A 24523-nucleotide genomic window follows, 5' to 3' on the forward strand; every position below is an offset into this window, starting at 1 on the left:
GCAGAGTGATGATGTGCGGTCCATGGTGCTCTGAATGAGAGAGGTGCATGCTGGATAATAAAGGAGAACCCGACATATCGGCGAGTAGAGATCTCGGAAATTTGGAGGACAGGCACGAGGGGGCAGCGGGACACTCCGCCTCATTATTTTTATGGACGCATCCGGACGGTGCGTATGTTTGCGCTCTATCAGCCGTGTAACTTAATCATATTGGAAGGCTCGTAAATCGAGAGCGGGGTCTTCCCGCGAGGAGGAGAGCTTGGTGTTTAGAGCCTCTACAGCTTGTGTCATCTGCGGACTGAGCTGTAGCAGCGCCGCCAGAGCAGGACGCTCAACAGTTCAGTGCGCAACTGTGGTGTTTGTGCTTCAGGGGGTCTTGAGAGTCTGAACCTCCCAGCTCAGAACCGGATGAACCTGCTGCATCACCTGCAACGGATCTCTTTATTTTTCTGTTACAGGTAGGCTGACCAGACAGCATGTTGTGATGGTGAAACTGCCGCACGTTAGACAAAGTAGCGTTCAAATACTGTGGCGGTGTTACTGTATGAGGGATGCATTTATGGACCTAAATGCTTAACTGTAAGTATAACGTTATTGTAGATAATTGTGCATGATCTGAGTCATTTCTATACCTTAAATTAACTGTTGGAGCTTTAGGAAAATCTTCAGCACACGTTGAGATCTTTTGGCAGATGATACTTCTCCCACTGCTCAGATGGGCTGTGGGTTGCACATTACTCTGCCACATCCAACAATATTAAATAATGTTGCCACTAGTTCAGCTGTCATACTGTGTCTGAGTGCAAGATCGTGTAAAGTAACATCACTTTAATTTTCAAGCTCACTGTAAAGTATTAATATGCTTTGCAGAAATACAAGATGTAATGACGAAGATAGTGAACAGAACACATAGACGGTGACAGTACAAGGCATCTTCCCTTTAAAGTCCTCAGCCAGGCAGCAAAACAAAATCATATTAAATTCTGAAAATATAAATTAAGTGTTTCTTGAGAGCTGTGGGGAATTTTCCATACACATGAAAGCTATTTTGAAACACCTTACATTAAAAAGAAATACACCACAGGGCTGTATCTTCTCAATGCAGTCCAAATAAAGAATGCTTTGTTCTGGCTTCTGTTTGTCTCAGATGCCTCTCTTGCATTCAAGATATATTAGCTACTAGCTCAGGAAAGAGCAGAACACTACCTGCTTTCACATCCTACTAAGTGCTCCATGTATTAATGAATCCCAAAGAAACAAACAAGGCTGCAAGAGTTCACTGCAGCAATTAATTACAACTCTTGAGTTATTTATTTTTTATGAAAAAGACAGTGACTTCAGTGATCCCGAATAAAGTGCTGCCATTATCATGGATGCGCAGCAAAGGCTCTCTGGGGAGGCTGGATCCTGATGGCAAGCTGTACATAGATTTCATCTGATTTTATGAAATGACTTTATTATAATGGCAACCCCCCCGCCTTAATGGGATTTTGCATTCATGATGGTTCTGTAATACCCTCCCTGGTGATTAAGAGAAGCACAAATCTTTTCTTGTCGAAGCATTGGCCAATACAGACAATATTCATATTCCAGATGTGGTGGGCATTTCCATAACCACAGCATTCATTAGAGGGGTTTGGGAAGATCAGTGTGCAACCTTTGAACGTTATTAACCCTGATGGGTCACTGTGCATAGTGATCATGTATTGGCATGCACTGTTTCACTGTGCCTGTGTACAATATGTACATTTAGAGAGTAAAAGAATGGCATTAAGGGTATACAAATTATTAGTGTTTATACAATTTGTGTTTTACATAATATGATCAGAGAGAGAAAATTAGTTGAAATCAATTCATTTTCCTCATAAGATCCTTAATCTTTTTAAGCCATATTCTGCAAACACTACTGCTTTGATCTCAGATGTCAGGGACGCTCTACTAATTGAACCCCCGTCTGGAATATGCCCCTTATTCTCTATCCCAGGGTCAGATCATATATCATCCCTGTGTTGTCAAGGTCAGATTGTTTATAGGCCGATCTGATCTAAGTCCTGCGATAGGAATGCCTCCAGGCCGAAGCCGCAGAGATAAGATGAGTTGCAGGTATACGATGCACTGCAAGCAGGACCAGTTAATAAGGCAGATGGATTTCACTACACGCTGTGTGTGTTGTCAGGTGCACAGCCGGGCACCCTGAACGCAGAGCAGTGCACTTGCTGTATCAGTGTCTTTCCCACTCTATATGCTCGGAGCTGTGTGCTAGTGTTGGCTATGATCTTCGTCCGTGTTATACAGCGTGGTCCGCATGTCTTCTGTCCTGGTTTTCTTGGACTGTACACAGCTTTGCCAAATTCAGAGCATGAGCTTGAACCTCCTAATAACTGCTCCTACCCATCTTGTTCATTCTGTTAATTAGCCCTTGTGGCGTTGGAGTGCAGCATATTGTTGAGACATAATTAATCAACCCGGCTTGTAATTATGCTGGGTTTGGAATGTGAGCACGGTTGGGAGGCTGGTTGCGTCGCAGGGCGTTCAGCTTGAGGTAAACATCTTATTAACCGTGTCAGAGTCCCTCAGCCCACGCGGAGCAACTATTTTATTGTGTTTTATTTAGGTGAAAGAGAACGTGCTGTTATCCACATTATGAAAATGGTCTTGTAAAAGAACCAAGTTTATGGCCATTATGGTTCCAAGGTGGTCGATCTAATGGAAAAATACTTCAGTAGCTGCTTGTGGACACAGAGATTCTTTTTTTATCCAGTAAAAAGCAATTTTCTCAGCAAAGACCCAAAAGCACATATGCGTGTGTGTATGTGTCTGGTTATATATGCATATGGTGTGTGGGAGTGTAAAGAGTACCTCAATTTCAAAGGGCAACCAGTAGGTGAGGACAGAAAATAGAACATGGATCACATCCCGGTTGTAAGCTCTTAATGCAGGTCTGTCAGGAGAGACAGACCCTATATATTTTTTGTTAACCACGGCAGGGTTTTCTTTGGTTTGCCACAGACTGAGTGATATGACTAGAGACGGGCAGACAAACTTCACACACTCAGGGACTCCTGCTGGGTTTGTACGCAGTCAGAAAGAGAATGCAACCATGTTATTATGCTGCCATTCACGCCAATAAAAACACACAGGGCACACACAAGTTTCTAGCTAGACTGCCCCTGTGGCGACTAAAACGAGGACACAGTGGTTCCCAACATGATGGTCAGGACCCGCCCAAGGGGTCATGAGATGACAAAAAGGTTAGATTAAAAAAAAAAGATATCTATATCTGCCACAAAAGTCATTCTTTCCCAATATTTGCTTTTTGCTTGTAATGTACTTTTTTTTATCTTCAGGCTCTCAAAGTTAATATCCATAAGATAACCCAGTTTTTTTTACGCTATTTATATATGGTTGATTTCATTGTAAGTGTCAGAGTCCACCATTACCACGCTGGATTCAAGTTGCCCTCACACACACACGAGTGACTCACAGGAAACAATGAAGCATGGGGTGTGTGTTCACTCTGTTTAGATGGAATCAGAGCTATATTAAAGGGTAACTTGGGGTATCTTTCAACCTGGACCCTATTTCCCCATGTTTTTGTGTCTAAGTGACTAATGGAGAAAGCATTGCTTGAAACTCGCGGCGGAACAGGCTGCAATGTAACGTTGATGGGCAATTGTGGACTGTCAATTTAGGTTCACTAAAAGTGCTTGTTTTTTGCCACTGACAGGCTCAGATTATTGTAAGTGTCTGCCAACATTATGGACAGAATAAATACAGAGACCTTTTTATTAAACTTTTTATTAAAGTGTAAGATCCTTTTTGTTTAACCAGGAACCCACCACGCTCTTTCTATATAAACAGTAATTCTATCATCTTCAAATACACTTCATTCAAAGTCTACAGAAACAAAATAAAACTCACAAAAACATCTTGCTTTATCTTTCCACTGTTCCAACAATGACCAATTCTTTTGATTTAAATTAACCCTTAATTCACTCAGTTACATGTGAAAAATATGCTGACTTTATTCACGCTAAAATCAAGTAAAGTCTGGTGTGTTTAGCGATGGAGATTTCAAGGGTGTCTGTGGTTAAACAAGAAGGATCTTACTCTATAACAAAAATCGTCTATCTATGTAGGACCCTCTCCACAATGTTGTCAGTGGCTGTAAGTGGACATAAATTGAAGGTGCATAAATGCCCTAAGTAGTTCCACTGCAGCTACTTTTGCTGCTGTCTTGCTCAATACTGGATGGATTTTTTTTTTTTTTTTTTTTTCTTAAAAGCTTTCTCCATTAGTCATTTAGACACAAAGAATGTGAAATAGAGTCCATGCTGAAAAATAATGAAGTTACCCTTTAAGTTACTGTTAAAGGAGCTATATATAAGAAATATAAAGCAAATAGTCATAAAATCCTCCTAATATGTCACAGAGACTAAGGAATAATGTTCATATAACATACTGATCTCCCCGACAACAATAGTACAGCCAGAATATTTGAATTTAAGAAAATATTTTACAGTCTGCAAATCATGTTTATGTTTTGAATTTGTGTTTTGGCCTGTTGTGCCACCCACCGCCATCTACTAGTCACACAGTCAGTAGAGTCTCAGCATCAGTTACAGTTACAACTGAGCTACAGCAGCACGGCAAGCAGCATTAGCAGTGTCCCGGTACGTAACATTAGCAGCCGGCTCCTCCTCAGCTGTATCCCGGCAGCAGCATTAGCAGTGTCCCAGTACATAACATTAGCAGCCTGCTCCTCATGAGCTGTATCCCAGCAGCAGCATTAGCAGCAGAAAAGCCGGACTAGCTCGAATGGTCCGCTGGAAAACCGAAGATCATGGACGCGGTGACGCGGCCCTGCCACGGCAGCCGCCCGTGGGCAAACAAATCAGTCTCCAGCGTGCCGCTGTCCAGCAACCTCGAATCTGTAGGGGAGGGGGGGCGGACACGACTCGCGGCAGTATTTTGAATTTGAGTGCAGTAACCATTTTGGCCACATTCTTACATACAGCGCCTTTAATGCAAAGCCAACATTTCACACTGCTGCTGCTTCACGTTAAAACTGTTTATCTGGTGAAACAAGGGTCTGAGTTATTAAAACGATGTGAGCATGTTTGGTTGTACTGTAAAGAGATGCACCAGTTACTCTTCTGTTGTATTTCTCAGTGAGCACTTACTACTTCCATAGATCTGGGACCTGTAGTATTGAACTGCACTTGACTCTTATGTCAAACTTGCCTCGATTCGGTGACATACTCCACCTGTACTGAGGAGTCACAGCCAGACTGAGCTGCATTTTAAGGGGTCACAAGCGAGAAAGATTTGGAACCACTGCAATAACACAAACAACACAGTGCGGCTATCTTTCTGGTCCACGGTCACGCTGTCACATCTCTCAGGCCCGTAATGACAGAGTCCGGGATTTAATTTTAGCTCGACCAAGCCTTTCACCTCACCACAAGATTTGTGTTTTCCTCAGAACACTTCATTTTGCTGAACTAATATGTCGCCAGCTTTAGGCCAGCGAAAACACACAAGCCAGATGTGTGTATAAGTATAGTTCAGACACACTCAGGCACTCACAGCCACAAATAGTCACTGAAAGGCCTGCCACCACTGAACACTGGTATTTGTACAGTGCAATCACTGAGGATTTGTGTCAGCGTAGGGTAGGCATCCATCATCCAGGTGGACTGTCTTCATAAGCTAACTATATCATTTGGGAAGGAATGGAAATATCATTTTAACAGGCAGTTGGCCCATCCAGTGTCAATTTACAACCTGCTCTATGTCACAAGCCAAATCATTTTAGACAATAATGCTGCTGCTGCCGCTGCTGCTTTTCTTACAGTAGCAATGACTCGGCTACTGGAGAATGACTGTAATGGTAGTGGATTTCATTTTGAGCGTTTACAATGTCAGTTGTGCTCAGCACTGGTGCTGTGGCCAGAAAACAGCAAATTGAACAAACAAGGGAAAAGCCAATCTGTCCCTGAAAGGCAGAAATCTCTTTATAAGAAATCTCCCATTTGGTGGAAAAACACAAATTGACAAACACTGAATTTCCTGCAGAAGGCCATCATCAGTGACATCCATTTCAGAGCACGTCAGTTTTCATTTTCTATCAAAGCCTGCATAACCACAGTTGAATAAGCTGCTGTGTAAACACAATTTAAGGGAGACAGATGGGATGACAAATTTCAATTCCATCTCCCCGAATGACTTAATAGCGCAGTCCTGTGGAAACCTCGCAGCAGGTAGAAACAGTTGAGGGAAGCCCTTAGGGCCCTCAGAGGGGAAGAGATCGAGGGCAGGAAGTGAAGGGATTGGATCCAGCTGTCATCCATGACATATCGATCATGAAGTCTCCTTCTTGTCATTCTCTCCTTCAATGTCCTTCGTCTTTTGCTTTTATTCCCCTTGACTTGTTCCTTTCCTGTCCTTTTAAGCACCGACCTTCCCCTGTCCTTCAGATCGGACTGTATTCAAAAGGAAGTCGAACTAGAGAATTAGAATACATTGAATGAAGACGTTCAGCCCTTTAAAGTTGTAATGAAACATATCAGTCCTGTTTGATTTGGTGACACCCGTTGGTGCTTGGGCCACCCATAAGGGGGTAAAAAGTCAGTAAAAAATAATTGTAACTCTGATCTGATTTTCATGCTGCACACGGCGTGAGTTTAGCAAGGCATGGGAGAAGTTGGTTGCTATGCTGAGAGTTTGGAGGTGTGCAGCCTGGCTATCACTGAGATAACGTGGCCCGTGAATTGTATCAAAAGTAGAGTTTAATTCCAAGGAAATCTTGGGGATTATACTTTTAAATAAGAGTGTATTCAGTGGGGAAGAACCTCAAAATTGTAGCATTTTAGAGATAAGGTAAGGTGAGAGAGTTTCACTGCAGTGAAGATATGGAACATTGTGAAGAAAAGCTAGTTCGTCCTGCTCTGTGGTACATGATCCACATGCCACTTTCTATTAGCTGATTTTAATGCAGTGTGCATCATTACTTTTTTTTTCTCTTTGCGGTGTTGACACAATTTCATTGCTTGCTCAGTACACTCTAAGTGAACCTTCCTGGAAGTTTCTTTGCACTCAAGGCGAGTGTATGATCAAAGAACTGTTGGCCTTGCTGAGTGTATTCTTCACGTCAGTTATTAAGGGTTTTGTGCCCACCTCCCCCAGCCTCCTTTTTGAGGATGAAGCAGGAATAGTTGAAAAAAAGGAAAACCATGCAAAAATGGTATTGTTTGTACGTGAAAACCTTCAGTCAGCTTAGGCAGGAGAGGTAACGAAGGTGAAAGGAGAGAAGAAGATTGAAGGAAGGAATGATGGAGCGCAGAACAAATAGGAATTGAGGGAAGACAGAACAGACCCGTACAGACGGGAACAAATGACGATGGGTGGAATTGTAAAGCTCTGAATCCTGCCCTCACCTTTCCTTGAACCCTGTCCTTGCACCTTCAGGCCCCTCTATTCAATGAGCCTTGTGGCTTTTTCCAGTGCTAGTCACCCAACCATAATGATCCATCATTGATCTGTGACAGAGGGATTCTCTCGCCACTTAAAGCCACTTACGTGAGTGTATGTGTGCATCCATATGTGTGTGTCTCCTTGCTGATCTGCAGCTCAAAGGATGTTGTCAGACCCGGTCAAGTCCAAGCATGCCCCAGAGTTTCACTGACTTACATTCATCATCATTGCACCTGGTTAATGGCCACACACTGCCATGGTACGGCCTGTCCTTATGCACAACAGTAGGATTGTCGGGATCAACATAAAAGTGTTCAGCCGAGGTTTTCATGCACCTGGAGCTGTCAGGCAGTAAGATGTTATTTTTTTCTAATTTTTCTGGGTGTGTAAGATTTAGGGGGATCTAGTGGTGAGGGTTGCAGATTGCAACCAGCTGAAGCTTCTCTTGGTTAGACTTTCTTCAGTCTTAATTGTGCAGGGTTTTTTATTGGGAGCAATATTATCTGCAAAGGTCTTAAACATTACAAATCAGTGCTTGTCTAACGCAGTTTGGCTCATCGCAGCCAGGCCGCTTGCCACTTTTCTCTGAAAACTTAATGTGTGCTCACCTTATTTGTGATCCAGATGTTCAGGAGGGTTTTACTGGGAGCCAGATTATCTGCTGGGGTCCCCTCCTCTCCAAAACAAAACTATTCCATTGCTGCCAATAGATCACAGTAAATCCTACACACTGAACCTTTTAAATGTATTTTTAAAAATGAAAAGTAGTAGTTTCATGCCCTAGTATTCTGAAATATAATCTTCAATGATTACCTTCAATTTACATATTATTCTCAAACCTCCTCTAGACCTATTATATTTCATTGCCTCAGAAATATCTTCTCCTCATGTTATTTTGAAATCAATTCAAATTTGAGCTGCTATTATCTGATACGTTAAACCGAATAAAGGTTGTCAAGTGAAGGTTTAAAAAAATGATAATAATTGTGTCTTATTGTGAAATAGCAGTTACAGCATGGAAATGGAAACTCCTATTGTTGATCCAGCAGTAAGAAAGAGACCTCAGTGCACTTAAATCAATGTAACTATGTAAATATCCTTCATAGGCTGCTATTTTTGCAAGACAACTGCAGAAAGATGAACGAAAGCAACTGTGTTCAATGGCATTAGATTATATAAGGCAATGGAATAAATTCTTCACGCCCATCATCATTACCATCATCATAATGATACCCTCCATCACTTTTCTATTACACCTTCTTGCCATCACCATCAATTATCCCCACAACCACAAATCATCGGGACAGAGCTTGTGCAGATTTCTCACCGGAGTGTATCCTGAAGAAGATTGAGGTCTAATTGTGTGCGTTGGTGGCAGGGGATATAAAGCACGAAAAAAAAAAAAATAAAGAAAGGAAAATCAATGCCTTAACTAAAGGAGCAAGTGAATTATTGATGAGGAGTATGTAATGGGATCCCAAGTGTATATTTCTCCCCAACTTGGACTGCTTGCTGCTCAGGCTGCTACAGTCGTAGAAACAAGGAAGGTGCCAAAAACCACCAGCGAACATCTCCGCAGGCAGATTAGCTAACCTGAATTATCTGGTGCAGTTTGGCTGACACTGCTTGCTGTGGTGTTTACATACTCGTACAGGAAGAAGCACATGTGTCCGGATGCTACTGCCACAGTAAACCTATACAGTCAAGCACAAGGGCTGTCACCTTCTCAAGATGTTTAAATGAATTTGGACTAACATGTATTAGAACGCAACCCACGCAGCTAAACTTCGTAGAATTAATGTTGCTCCATTCATTGGCCATCTCTGCCTTGCATGAGTGACAAGTCAGTGTTGGCAGTAAGGCAGTTGCATTTCAAGTCAGCAAACAGTTCTACCTTTAATCACAATTTTTCCATCCCTGGTGTCGAATCCAATAACCTTTCTTTAGTTAATTCTTGGATGGTTTGGTGTTCTGATTATCTGTTAAGCACAGCTCACAAGGCTTCTCTGTTTCACGTTAGCGAAGACAACAACAACAACACATCAGAGTGTTGGAGAGCAAGGCACAGCTACACTGAGAATGTAGAATTTGAACAGATCATTACAGATTGATTATTTCATTTTATTTTCACATTCAAAGATTTGTCTCAATTTTGAGTAAAAGGTGACAGTCCTATTAAGTACGTCCATATAAGGCTGCAATCTGATCTCTGTTGATCAGTCCATGTATAATATTTTTGATTAATCTGCATTGTTGTGGATTTTTTGTAACAAAAAAAGTGTGTAAAGACATGGTTGTAAAAGTGACATAGTTAGATTTCTTGTTTTGTCCAACCAACAGGTGAAATTAAAAATATACTATGCAGGATTTTCCTTTAAAAAAAAAACAATGTATAGACACATAGAGAAGTAATCTCTCTCAGTCATCACTTATGACCCACTAAAAGTGTGTGGTGGTGTATGTTGAGGTTAAACCAAATGTTTGTTATGTTTGCACTGTAAAGAACAATTACTTACTAATTTCCATACATCGTTTCAGTACAATGCTGTTGTCAAAACTTTGCATTTTAACTTAAGTTGTAGGATTTCGTTCTGATTTGTGGATTGAGATTGTAGAACCAGGCCTCCAGGAAGTGCGTTAGGCTTTGAAGCCAATTTTCATATTGGCCAAACAGTGGACTTAGAACTTCCATCACATGACACCATTGGGCCCAAAAAGACCTTTTCCCAATGACTCACATTGTAAAAGAGACATCTTTAAATCAGTGGATACATTTTTTGAGAGCAACAACCCCCATGAAATGACTTGTTCCACCATTAAGATTTGATCCATTCGGTTCAGTAACATTTGAAAAGTCTAGATGAGCCACACAATGAAATCATTTTGTCCCCATTCAAGTTAGCAAAATGCTAAACTGTAAGTAGCCGGCAGAAGTTTTTTGTGCGCCTGCTCTGTGGGCCCAGTGATGCGGAAGCAGCGCCGATAATCGGGGTAATTTTAGACACGGCAGTTGAATGTTTTTGGCTTCACGTGCATGAATGGGGTCCCGCCCCCAATGCTGTATCCAGATCTCCTTATATATCCATGTGTGGAAACACTTAAGTGTATGGTTCCTGTTGAAAACCAGCAGATAAACAGTGGTCAAGCTAAAAACAGCACTCACTAAACAACATAAAGTACACCCACAAATTACAATCATAAGTAAAAGCAGTTAAATTCACACATAAATTCGTATTTCCTCTACCCTTTTGAGGTGGGGAAATCGGATGATGCATTGTTTACCCACATCACCAGTGTGTTGTTTGTTTTATTGCAAGCAGAGAAGGCAGGCATCACTTCTGCTTGGCTGGAGAAGAGGCAGACACGGGGAATGTGAATGAGAGGTAGAGAGAGAGAGAGCGGCCAGGTGAGACCTGAAAGCTGCCTTTGTGTGGCAGCTGGCAGTACGAACACTGCCCTTCACTGTGAGCCTACACACACACACACACACACACACACACACACACACACCATATACTGTACATGCTGGGGAGTTATGGGGGGATGTTTGGCAAAAAATATGAGACTGAAAAACCGTTGCAAGTTTGCAAATGTAACAAAAAAAGCCTTCACTCGTTCCCTCCAAGGTGGACGGACATTTCAGGACCATAAAGTTGCTCTGTTTTCCTTCTGCGTTTCCAAATCTCCATTTCAGATGCTAAACACTCTTATTTTCTCCTTCACTTCACCTCAACTGTATCTGGCTCAGTTCAACTGGAGCTTGAAGAGCATGATAATATCTAGTCCTGTATAAGACGATTCCAGAAGTCAGCACACATCTCATATGAGCCTGTGAATATCCAGATTTTTCACAGGAATGTGGAGGCCAGAGAGGGATGCAGATGGGAGGAGGTGGACTTCAGGAAGAGATGGTTTTGATGTGTGGGTAATCAGGGATGGATGGCTTTTTGAAAGTGTACTGAGCTGTACTTTTCCCTCACTTTCCTCTTTATGAGCTCTAGCTGAAGAGAAAATTTGACAGTTTAAAACCCTGTGCTGCCAGTGAAGCATTACCCAGCTGTGCTACTTTATTGACATTTGATTATATGTGTGTATTAAATGCTATTGCGGTTGCAGATTACATGTCTGGCCAAAATGAAAAGCAAATGAATGCTTATACTCGTAGGACAATCAAAGGTGTTAGTTATGGCATCTTGCTTTGAGACAGCAGTTTCATGACTAATCCCGGAGCAAGTCTCCGTGTTGCGGCAGCTCCCTCTGTGTACTGATCTGTATTCTTGTTTGTTTACTTCTCCCCAGGAGGGGCCCTGCAGACGGCAGTCGCGCCAGGCACCATGAGGCAGCAAGCTTGGCCTGAGAGAGCGGAGAAATCACCCTTCATCACTCTCAACCGGGCTGGGCAGCGGAGGAAATGCACACAGAAGCAGCGCATGCCACAGCAGACACAGGCTAATACACACATCTGAGAGTACAGTGGAGAGCAAATGGGGAAGGCAGAAAGAGACTGAGAGAGGGGAGTCAGTAACTCAGATTGCGTCATTCTAAATGGCAGAGTGGACTGGGCCACCCTCAGAGGCAGTGATGTCCTTGTTAACGCATTGTCCTTCGTTAGAACCTCCTTGTTAGAAATCACAAGTCAGTCCCCCGCCCCTGTGAGGCTACAGAGCTGAGGGGCAGAGGAGAGGAAAAACAGAGGACGAGAGAGAGAGACCGAGCGGAAAAAAGAGACTGTGACAGGCCCCCATGCAGGCCCGTAAGAAGTATGTTCTGCTGGGCTTGTGTGCGTGCTGCTGGCTGGTCCTCTTTTACTGGGGTGGAGGAGTCCAGCTACGTCTGCTCCGGCTGCTGACACGCCAGCGGGGTGAAGTGGTGCGCCCCTGGCCCAACTGGACCGACAGGGCTTTCCTACCCCGCTATGCCCACCTGGATGAGCTCCAGACGGACCCTGGGACGGCTGAGTCGCCCCGCCAGCGCCGTCAGGCCTGGTCTGCCATTTATAAGGACAGTCGCTGCCGCATGGAGACCTGTTTTGACTTCTCACGATGTCGCCGCAGAGGAAGGGAAGGGTTCAGGGTGTATATATATCCATCAGAGAAAAATGATCGTGTGTCAGAAAGCTACAGGAAGATCTTGACGTCCATAGGTGAGTCCCGTTACTACACATCAGACCCCCGTGAAGCATGCCTATTCGTGCTCGGGATAGACACCTTAGATCGGGACCAGCTATCAGGACAGTTTGTGCCCAATGTGGATGAACGTATCCGTGGTTACCCGCTGTGGAATGACGGGCGGAACCACCTGATCTTCAACCTGTACTCAGGCACCTGGCCTAACTACACAGAGGACCTGGGCTTCAACATCGGCCAGGCCATCTTAGCCAAAGCCAGCCTCAACACAGAACACTTCAGGCCAGGCTTTGACGTCTCCATCCCGCTGTTCTCAAAGGATCACCCACAGAAGGGTGGAGAGCGGGGCTGGCTGGTGAGAAACACCATACCCCCACGAAGGAAGTACCTGCTGATGTTCAAGGGGAAGCGTTATCTGACAGGCATTGGCTCAGACACCAGAAACGCACTCCATCACATCCACAATGGGAAGGACATTGTGTCGTTGACGACATGCCGCCATGGGAAGGACTGGGAGAAGCACAAAGACGCCCGCTGTGACCATGATAACCTGGAATATGAGAGGTAAGTCAGTGATCACATGGCCAGTGGGGAGGGCAGTAATGACGTGATGTTAAAATGAGAAGCAAGGTGCAAGGGACTGTGGCGCTATGCAGGGATTTATAGGAAACAATGTCAAGTGTTATTTTTTTATGGGAAATACACAGTGGTGTTGTTCCGTTTGACTTTGTATTTGAACTTAACATGCTGTTTTATTGGTCTTTTAGATGTCACTGATTTTCTACAAGCAGTGTAGCTTTTGGGTCCCACTGGTTATTTTTGTCTCTCTTTTTTATGGCTGCACAAGTTTTGCACTGTCTGGGTTTATGATGTTTGGCAGTTGCTTTCGAGATCAAAGATTTTAGACAAGTCTCTGGAAATTTAGATTCAGGTCACTATTTACAGCAGTTCTTGCATTAGTGTTGTTAAAAGAACAGCTAAACAGTGGTTGTAATGTGCTCCACTCCTAACAGCTGACCTTGAGCTCCTCTATTATTCAGAGTGTAAATAAATTGTACAGTATGTTAGACAAACAAATGAGTATTGTGAGGAAAATGCGGTCATTTCCATTTTGTTTTTGGGTGTTTACTACTATAAGACCAAGAAAAAAACAGCTGCAGCTAATTAATTACAACTGAAACTGCACTGCATAAAGAGCCAGAGCAAAGGTCACCACAGAGAATGGCTTGGTGAAATCTCTGATTACCTCAGAGAATAAACCGCTGATGGGTGTGAGCTGTGAATGGTTATTCTCTTTTAAAGTCAGTCTGTCCATTTTGTCTTAAGGTTTTCTTGCTGTTGTTGTTGCATGGGAGATGAGCTTAACATTTCCACTTTGGTTTTTAATTAGTTTACTAATTACATGAGGGGGTGGAGTGGATAAAATACATTGGGAAATGAGTGTTAAGCAGCATCTGCAATACTTGGAGTAATGTTTGACTATTAAACCCAGCTAATTTAAAGGAACAGTGTGTAAGATTTAGGGGGATTTTTTTGGCATCTAGCTGTGATGATTGCAGATTGCAACCAGCTTAAACTCCTCTTTGTTAAATTTTTTTTAGTGTTCATCATGGACTCGGTTATTTAAAAGTGTTTCTCCAACATTGTTTGGCCTGTTGCGAACAGGCTGCCCGCCCAGCTTCAGCTAATGTGTGCCAACCTGTTTTCTCTGATACTTAATGCGTGCTGACCTTATTTCTGATCCAGACGTTCAGGGGGTCTTTACCGCAAGCTGAATTATCCACAGAGGTCTCTTCGTCTCCAATACAAACAGTCCCAGTGATTTAAACCAGTAAAGCAGTTTCATATTTCTTTACAGAGGGGTTTCTAACTACGGTGGCCAATGTGAAAACATAAAAACACAAATGGCCCTATCTAGAGCCAGTTTTTGGTTTGTCCATTCTAGGCCATTGTAGAATCATGGTGGTGCAACATGGCAATCTCCGTAGACGAGGGCCCACTCCCTATGTAAATATAAATAAAACACAATGATTCTTCTTTTGAGCTGATTATGCACTAAAGAAAACATACTTATAATATTATGTTCCATTTCTGCCAACATACCCCTCTAAGTCCTACACACTGGACATTAAAGCATATGACCTTTGCTTGAGTGTGCTATAGACAGTTTGTATAAAAGCATATACCATTATACAGTTTGTATTTCCACTTGAGCCCTGTGTGCTGTATAAACCTTTTCACAGAGTGGTTTTAAAGTATGCCAGTGCCATTGTTGAGTTAATAATGAAAAGCTTTAGGAAACACACCCATCTGCCTAATACATGTTGCAGCAGCAGCTTGGTAAACATATCTCATCTTCAGAGTACTTTTTCTCCTACTGGTTTATTGGAGCTCAGACAGTGTTTTAAAAACAGATGGAAATAGATGCATGTACACAATAGGAACTTTTTTTAGCGCAGAAATTGTCATTCAGATTTTCCGGAAATTTATATTAAATGTATAAAGGGTTTAGTTTCTTGCTAAGTCATTATCTTCTGTTCTATACAGTAGTCATTGCATAGTTGATATGCATTAGAGGAGCTATACTGCCCTATACCTCAGCCCCTCTGTTTCACTCCTTCTTGCTTAACTTACACTTTGCAATGAAAGTCTCTGAAGCTGAAGTGCTGACAGAGCTCCTCATTATAAAGTCTGTGCCTGTCCATTCGTACACAGATACCAAGGATAGTCTGATGGTGCAGAACATTCATAGACAGGAGAAGATGGATTTCAGTGAAAGGAAGAATGAGAATAAGGAGTTAGAGCCACACCAAAGTGTCTATTAAAGTTAGAGTCGACTCCTCAACAGTAAAACTGCAAAGCTAGAGTGATCAACACAGCCATATTCCATTATAAGACAATGAATAGAAAAGGATAATTTAAGTGTTTGAAAGTTTGGGGGAAATAATTCATTGTCTTATTCATACTCTAAAAGCTAGTATAAAGGGAAGTCAAAAGCAGTGAGAATCAAAACAGATTTGTGGAGGACTAAAGCTAATTAAAATGTTCTAGTTCAGTTGTTTTTTTTTTGTTGTTGGTTTCATTTCCGATACTTGCCTGAACATCTATAGCCTCTACATGCAAAAAAGTCCACTTAGGTTCATCCATGTGGTTGCGAATAAGTGTGGAAAAAGCTTGGTGACGTAGTGACTTTTCACAGGTCTAGTTACTGGACTACTCTAGCTGCTAACATGCTAGGGACGTCCTGATTTTGCCAAGTGGTCCTGAGAACAACATTTTGTATGATAGCCCTGGGACAACAACTGCCTCAGCCAATCAATGTTTGTGATGTCATCAGTGCCCTGAAAGTTTTACTTAAGTTTACACTAGTCTGCTACTACAGACATTAAAATATATATTTGCTTTTTAGATTAATTGTTAGTATTTTGCCACCATGGAAATAAGCTCACATTAGCTTGCAAAGGTGAGCTAACAGTTAGCCAGCTAGGGCGCTAGCTGCTTAGTATTAACTCCTCGATCACAACAGATTACTCAAATGTTAACTTTTATTCCTGCTCATTTTAGAAAGGCCACTACAAGAAATTGTGTTCTTTGTTTGGATTGTCAAAGGGACAGTGGGTCATAGATGTTTCTGGCTGCTAAAGTCAATGGGCTAGCTTTAGTGCGCTAGCATTTCCATGCTAAGGCCATTTTCCCTTGTTGGTTCTGTATTTTGCAGGGCACTGGCAGCAGGGGTCTCTTTGATGACATCACAAACGTTGATTGGCTGAGGCAGTTGTTGCCCCAGGGCTATCATACAAAATGGGACATGCTAGCCAGTTACAAAAGCTCTTAGAGCTCTTAAATCAAATGACTCATATTTAAATGTGAAATAGAAGCTAGACATTTTAAGTTAAATTTACTTGAAATTAACTAAACAATTCAAGTTAATGATAGAAGATTTTTTTTAATCAGTGCCTGGCCTGTATAGTTTTACAGTGTACTATTTTTTTAACTGTATCTGCATCACTGAAAGGCTTCTTCTCTGTAGGACTGACCAAACCTTTCTGGTGTAAGGGACTCCAACTGCTAAACCCCAATTTAAATCTAATTCACTGGGAGGAGGAAGTTGTTTTCACATGCTATGAAGTGAATGCTCAAAGCAATAGGACTTTTCAAATATCGTTTAACCTGGGAACAGCAGTTCTGTGATGGTTGGGATCCAAACACACTCCTTGCTCCTGTGGCCTATAACTACCTACCTTAGGCTTGTTTACATTGGGCTGGGCAGCAAAGGGATGGAGCTGCTCAACACTGTATGAATGAGCTCATTTATTCCACACAGCCCGCTACTCAGACACCCGGGTGGGCAGGGGGTGTGTGGGGTGGGTTGAGGTGGGGTGGGGAGGATAGTGGGGGAGGTCCCATGTGGTATTTAGTGGTAGATCTGGACATGGCAATGGCTCTGAGGGTGTAAGGGTGTGAATGGGGGAGGCAGCGTGAGGGACAGCTGCCGTTTGTTAGAAAAGCACAAAAAGCTGGATGATTTTTTTCCCCCCTTCCCTTTTGTATAAAGTTTCTTTCTGTGGAAACGGGAAGCTTTTAGCTTCAGAGAGAGGGGTGTGATGGAGGGATGTGGGGGGGGGGGGATAGAGGAAAGGTGAGGGATCCATCTCTCTTGAAATCTCCCTTTGGGTAGGGGAGAAGTGGGTCTCAGAGGGGAGAGTATGGAAACTGTTGAAACCAAATGACCAAAAAAAAAGGGAACAATAAACAAACAAGGTTTCTGTTTGAAACCCATGTGAGACACACCCTCGCCTCTCCATCTGTCTGCTGGCATATTCTCTCTCTCTTATGTCTTTCCTTCAATCTTTCTATCCTTTTCTTCCACTCTTCTCTCTTGTTTTGCCAAAAATCTTGCACCTGAAAAAGCAGTATGCTAATAATAACGGTCCAAGTCACCAAGCAGAGCATGTGCGTTTGTGTGCGCGACTGTCACTGCTATATATGCATGAGATTGTGTCTGTGTTTGAGAGACTGTCACGGTCAATGAGGCTCTTAGAAGGTGGCACCAGGTTAATGAGCGCATGCATCTGGTACACGAGCAGATTAGCCCTGAGGGACCTGGACGAGACAGCAACCAACGGACAAAGGGCACAAGAGGGGGGAGGCGGAGGAAGTAGGAGGGAGGGGTGCTCAGGCAGACAGATCAATAGACCGTCATGACATCATTTGAAAACCTGAACATCCCACCCCCTTCTTAAATGCACAAGATAATTAATAGGACTGCAACTGCCCCCAAGGATAACCCAAACTGTTTTGTTTTTTACAGTGAACCTAATTTGTATTTTTCTTGATAAAAAATGATAAAATGGCTAAAATAGCATGATACAACTCATTAACTAATAATTATAAGTAGGGCTTGGTGATATGGAGAAAATCAAATATTACAATTGTTTTTTTGGGGGTTTTTTTTTTGTACCAAATACTCTGATATCTATATTGCAGAGATATTGTAGGGTTGATATAAATAAAAGAACAACTAGAACCACCTGGTAAGTACAGAAAATTGCATCACTGTACTGTAATGCAGCCCTTAAAACAAAAAAAGACAACCCTGACAGCATAATGACATCTAAAATCTAACACAATGCCTAGTCTCATATGATGATATTGATATATAACTTAATATATACAGCCCAGCCCTAATTATAAACAACTAACAACCAACTCATGGATTTATTACTCAAACTGGCCTTCCTTGATTGTAATTTCATAGTCTGTTGGTCAGTTAGAAATCGCCCTACTGACCGCACACCATTGCTCATCATACGAACGAGAGTGCTGTCATACTGTAGGTTTATCTCAGGTTGTCACAGTCCACAGAGACTTCAGTCTTCTGCTGTAGTTCCTTACACATCATTGCTGAACAACAGATGCTGAACACTTAGTCGGTTTCCTCATATCACCAAAAACAACACCTTTTTTGTCTTACCCTTGTGGTATCTATGTACTTGCAGGCAGTTTTGCTTCTATTTATCCCAGGATTTGAGGCATGTGAGGATTTCTGCCTCTACTCTAAAACAATGAAGGGCAATAGGATGCCTTTTGGCCCTTACAACACTGAAAATTCAGCAGCAACACATCTTTCTAGAAGCAGCATCCCACTTACTTTATGATCCACAGATCATTCTATCAGCAGGTTTAATAATGCATACTTTTTTGGTCTTAAAAAAAAATCTCATGGAAATGTGTTCACAGTAGGGGTCTTTGGATTATCCAGAATCATCCCCAACAAAGACGCCTGTTCACCAAACAAAGTCGTCTGCAGCAGTGTCCAACCCATGTTGGAAGGAAGACACACATTTACACATTCAGAGTAATTGTTAATGCAGATTTAAACCACATCCCTGTGCCACTCACTACCAAAGAAGCTGCCCTTCTGTAGTTTTGTGCTGGACTGCTGAATAGTTTCATAATGTTCACTCTTTTGGCCTTATGAAACAATGATAATATCTCCATGGCTGTTAGCAGAATAGTTCTAAAAAAAATGGATTAAGTTTAAATACCTTTGTCCCTGCCATTTCTATTAACACAATTTTACTCTTTTAAAGCAAGGAATGATTGGTAAATGGCGCCCAAAAATCCCATTAAAATGTGCCATGGGGGGAAAAGAAATCTGAATAGGAACAGAAGGTGCCTGGAAATACTTTTCGGGTCTATTGAATTTGGTGTGTAAGTTTGAGCGTGCGCGTGCACATGGATTATAGATGATAGGAGAGGAAACAGAACGAAGCAGCAAAGAGACAAGTTGGAGGTAGGACACAGTGGTACCCAAGGCAATAAGAGCAGCAAGACAGAAGGGAAGAAAAGGAGAATGTCATGTGATAAAGATTACAAAAAAATGGGGGAAAAGAGCGATGGATACCGCAGGCAACTTAAGGAAAAAGCGAGAATGAAACGGGGCAGGAGGGAGGGTGACAAAGTGGGAGAGAAAGACAGAGAAAGAGGGGATACTTGAAGCAAGGGAGAAGCTGTGCTGCAGCCTAATGGCCTAGTTTCCCTCACTTTAGAGAATTCTCGAAGAAAGGGAAGAGAAACGTGCATTGTACAGTGAATGTAAATGAGCAAGAGTGTGAAAAACAGAGAGGGGAGGAAGAAAGACAGGGATACTTAGGAGATGCAAAAGGTACCACAGAAAACACAGAGTTCTCAGGTTCCTCTCGGACCAACTGAGAACCGAGTGTGTGTTTGTGAACGGGGTTAAACAGAGATGGACAGGAAGGAAGGGAAGATTATACTGACGGGGAGGACGTGCAATGGCAAAATGCTGTACCCTTCTGTTTGTCTTAAATGGCCTCGGCCTCGGTGTATGGTGTTGGAAACTGATGGGTCATTATTCATGACCCTCCTTGAAGGAACTCAAGGTTGTTGAAAGAGAAAGTGTGAGCAATCAGACTTTAAAACCTGGGTAACAGTTCAGGATGAATGCAGAATACTAATCAGACAAAACACAACTGCAAGAGAGACCGATTTAATGATATATCGGCTAAAAGTAAGAAGGAAATGCTTCAGAAATGCTCTCATGCAAGTGTAATTTGAACAGGAAATTTGCACACTGCTATGCTGTCATGTGCACATAAATACAGTTTAACAATTCTGATTTCAATGTGGTGCTCGAAAACTGAATCAGCATTGCAAAGGAAAACAGTGTCATTGTTATCTGCTGGCAGAAGAAAAAAAAAGCCCCCCATTGCTGTGTAGTTACTACTTCCACACATACGCAATTTGAACTAATATGTGATTGTGTGCATGCAAAGTTGTGTGTGTCTGGGTCTGTAAACGCTGTATGAAAGTGTGTGCAATTTGAGATTTTGGCAAACCAAATAAGAAATGCTGCAGCCCACTGTAATTAGGGCCTGTGAAATTGTACCTCTGAAGATGCTGTGGTCTGAGTGTGTGTGTGTGGGTGTGTGTGGTTTGTGTGGCCCGTCTCTGCTGTCTCTGTTTAGAATACTTGGAAATGAGAGGCAGCCTTGTGATTCTCTGGCACTTGTACACTTCTTCCTCCGTTCTTTTTCCTCGTCTCCAGCTCGTATCTTTCTAATCCCACACATCAGTCTTCCTCGCTTCCACTGCTTTTGTGAAGTCTGGTCAAATATATTTATAAAGTCACAGAGTGCTCCAACAGTGCAGCAAAGGTTGTCCAGAGGGCATGAAATTAACCTGCTTTCTCGCTGGCCAACGTAGCTGATTGATCTTGTTTTTCTTTAAAGCTGCTAGAATCAGCAGTGTCCAACATAACATTTTTCCCTCACTGGCCCCACAGGGCCACTGGATCAGAGTTTTACTGGCCCGATGTATATTTTCATGGGCCCAGCAGCCAAAAAATGCTAGAGGGCTTTTAATTTGAAAATGCAACAGGAGGTGAGTTAAAAATAGGTATTTATATATATTCTTTTCATGTGCGTGTATGAGGTCAATAAAACTGTCTACAGATTGACGCTTAAAAAATACGCGTCTAATCTCTAGATGAGCCGCAGCCAAACCAAGCTGCTCACTTGTGTCGGCTGCTCAAACATCTTTTTACGTCAAACATAAAAAGCAAGGGGTAGCACGACACACATGCACTGTTCAGGTATGCAATGTGGCCCCCGACTGCTGTTTTTTTTTTAAGTATCAGTCATAGATATAAATAATATGTCCATGGCCAGGGTGTCTGCTAGTCCTAAAATAAATTTAGTAAATGTTACGCCTTGAAAGTCATTAAATAGTCTTACATTTGAAGTCACAACTGTCACAAATATTTTTATGTAATTTAATTTATCCATCTTTTAATTTCTTTTTGTCAAAATGAGTCAAGCTCTTCTGTGTAGAAGTCTGATTTCAAAAATCTTTAAACCTACCACTGAACCTAATACTGTTATTTTTTACTTTATACTTGCACTTACCTGCTGGCAAAATGTAGATTATCTTAAATCACTCTAATAACCATATTCCTACATAAAACCAACTTCTGCATGGGACCACTATTACTGACCTTTATAATTACTGGCCCTGGACCATTGGTTATTTCCGACTCTAAGGAGTCACAGCACCAAAAGATAGACAAAGTTAGCAGCTAGCTGGTGAACAGGGGCGATTGCTCTGAGACAACAAGGGAGGCTGAACTTCCCCTAAAATTTCATAGTAGAAATGGTCAAATATGCACTATTGAATTTACATTAAAATAAGAATTTACACTGCATTAAACATGTGCTAGGATGCGTTTCACATCATGACTGTGATGTTCAAACGTCAGCTGTTTATCACCAGTTTTCAAACGCAACCTCCCTGTCATACATTCTCGTGTCAGCACGGTGAATGCGGAGCCTCCAAGCATTCCTATGAGACAGTGCTGAGCAGGTTTTTTTTTCATGCAGCAAAGTGAGACGGTCATTGGATAAATGCCACAAAATCGTCACTTCCAGGGAGGCTCAGCTTCCCTGGGACCTAATGGAGCAGTAGGTGGGGGAGGATGATCGGTGTATGCGTGCTGATTGGAGGAATTGTCTAAAAGGCTGAACCCCTTTGTGACTGACAGAGCTTTGCATTTTGAGCTCAGTCCTATGCGGATATTTGCGAGTGAAGTCTTCTGACAGCGTGCCGTCCAGAGTTCCTTATTTCCATAAGCGATGTAGCTCATTATCACCATTTTAAACCCATCTGAAAATCTTTGAGGTGTGTTTTGCTGTGGTTCTATGGCATGAGTGTGGTTGAAAAAACGGCTTCAATTAAATGTTCCTTTGATAAGTTTCTGCCTCGCTACAATATGACAAATTTTATGATGTAAACTTAAAGTGAGCTTCTCCCGTTTGAAAGACCAGCAGCCGCCACTGTTGGTGAACATAGCTGGTGGAGACTAGAGTTAAAAGGAGGCTCAAAAGCATGACTCATCACACATATATATCAGCTATCGAAGACTGGCTTCTGTATTTCACCAGCTCTGGAGCAATTTTTGTCATTTTATTTTCCTAATTCAATGGTCTGCCTCTGATAAAAAAGTGAGAGCTGCTGCTCAGGTGGCAGAGCAATGGCAGAAAGAGACAGAGAGGGAATAACAGCATGTAGAGGAATGTGGAAGGTTGTATTGAGTCAAAATATTATTTTTGTGGGTTATTTTTTCTATTTATTAGACTAAAAAAAGCTAATCGAGCATGTAGAAAGTTTGCCACTCAAAAACATCTGCACCACACACACACACACACACCTGTTTGAATATACCGCCAAACTGCAGTTGTTGGAAAATTTTTACATATAGCCCAACCCTTGATCACAGTGGGTGCAGGATTTCATGGAGTTAAATATGGCCACAGGAGCGAAAGGAGTATGAGTGGATGCATTTTGTAATCTGATTAGTTTGATTTCAGAGTAAATTTGTATCAGTTTATTACATCCAGACTAGAATTTTATGTTGCCAAGGTATTCTATGTTTATTGTTGCAAGATATCTTATCATGCACTTCTATCTGACTGCCATGAATTTTATTGGACAGATGAAACTGGGGCCAAGGAATAATTTATTATGTTTTTGGGTTTGACCTAATCTGAAATTCCAGCGTTTTCCATTATCATTTTAACCGCAACTATGAGAGAGACTTGATCCCAAATCCAAAAGGCCTGTTTGCAAGGTCACAGAATCAATTTAACTTCACTTCCAACTGATGGGAATGATTTCTTTGGCTGTAACGTTATCTTGGAGGAGCGTACAGTGTTGGCGGAGCTTTGCGCTCTCTGAGAGTCTTCCTCTGCAGCTCCCCAGACTGCCACAGCTTTCACTCCTTAGTCTTGCGAAATGTTGTATTCTTGGTTACACACAAGCCCGTCGCAACCTTGTCATTTCTCATGACACGTTTGAGGTTAAATCTTCATCCCCTCATTGTTCTCTCCACCGCTGCTCACTGTTAGAAATCTTGAGTCATATTTGCAGCCTCTGATTTACTAAATGCTGCTATTTCTGTCGGAGTTTCTCGTCAGGCTTGTGCCTCCATTTTTCAAAACTATAATTTATTTGTCTTTTCTGAGGGCATTCAGTGTGGCAAAGGCTTGTTGTTTACAAGCAGAAGCAAAACCACCGACACTGGAGCCACACCATCTCATGAGGCAATCAAGGTCTCAACGGTTTTGTGTTTTACAAGCTCTGGCAAAAACAATGTTTGCTTTTAGATACTAGATCAGAAAATGTAATAGGACAAAATGCCTGGTGGACATATCCGCCACGCCCAGGCTTTACCTACATTTAGGAAGTCTTAATTCTAATCCCTGCATTAAAAACACCTGCAAATCTACCTGCTGGGATAGACACAATGTGGCATGGGTGCACGTACACATGCGTGTGTAAGGAGTTTTGCAGCTTAAAATAATTATTCTTTCTCTGTCTTGAACTCACACCTTCTTAGTATGTATCCTCTGCACAGCCTCAACTTTTCTCCCAACATCTTGTCCTCCTACTCTCACTTTTTTTCATACTGTACTTAACAGAGTCCTCCTACAGTTGAGTGCAGGCCTCCTACCATATTTCTGAGCTCCGGTATGCATAATTCATCAACAGAACCCTTCCTCTCCATGAAGGCGAACTTTTTTGACAGCACAGCTTTGTCTGTAGTGTTACACACAATTGTCTTGCACGCTATTGTGTTGGTTACATGCACATGGATGCACATATGCATCCTCGGAAACAGTGACGAACTGTCCCCTTCTTTGCTCTCACTTGCTAATCTAGGCATTCCTGCTCTGACACTATGTTCCCCATCCCCCCACTGTTCACCCTTCATGCATGTTTTGATGAGCCGGACAGCATGCAGAAGGTTAGGAGAGGAGAGATCTTACAGTAGATGAGCCTCAAAGTGTCAAACAAGGTTTCATCTAATCCACTCCGTAAGAAGTGACAAATCAGGAGTCTTG

The 24523-nt window shown here is 42.2% G+C and overlaps 1 protein-coding gene across 1 annotated transcript in view; it reads left to right on the forward strand.

Annotated features, from left to right (window-relative positions):
* LOC126383730 (exostosin-1c) overlaps positions 1-24523 on the forward strand; it is a 107968-nt gene that overhangs the window by 851 nt on the left and 82594 nt on the right. The window contains exon 2 of the mRNA XM_050034367.1: positions 11776-13166. Within this exon, the coding sequence (XP_049890324.1) occupies positions 12220-13166 (947 nt within the window). The 5' untranslated portion in view covers positions 11776-12219. The remainder of the gene's footprint in view (positions 1-11775; positions 13167-24523) is intronic.

Source organism: Epinephelus moara, chromosome 22 (assembly GCF_006386435.1).
Source record: "Epinephelus moara isolate mb chromosome 22, YSFRI_EMoa_1.0, whole genome shotgun sequence".
Classification (NCBI taxonomy): domain Eukaryota; kingdom Metazoa; phylum Chordata; class Actinopteri; order Perciformes; family Serranidae; genus Epinephelus; species Epinephelus moara.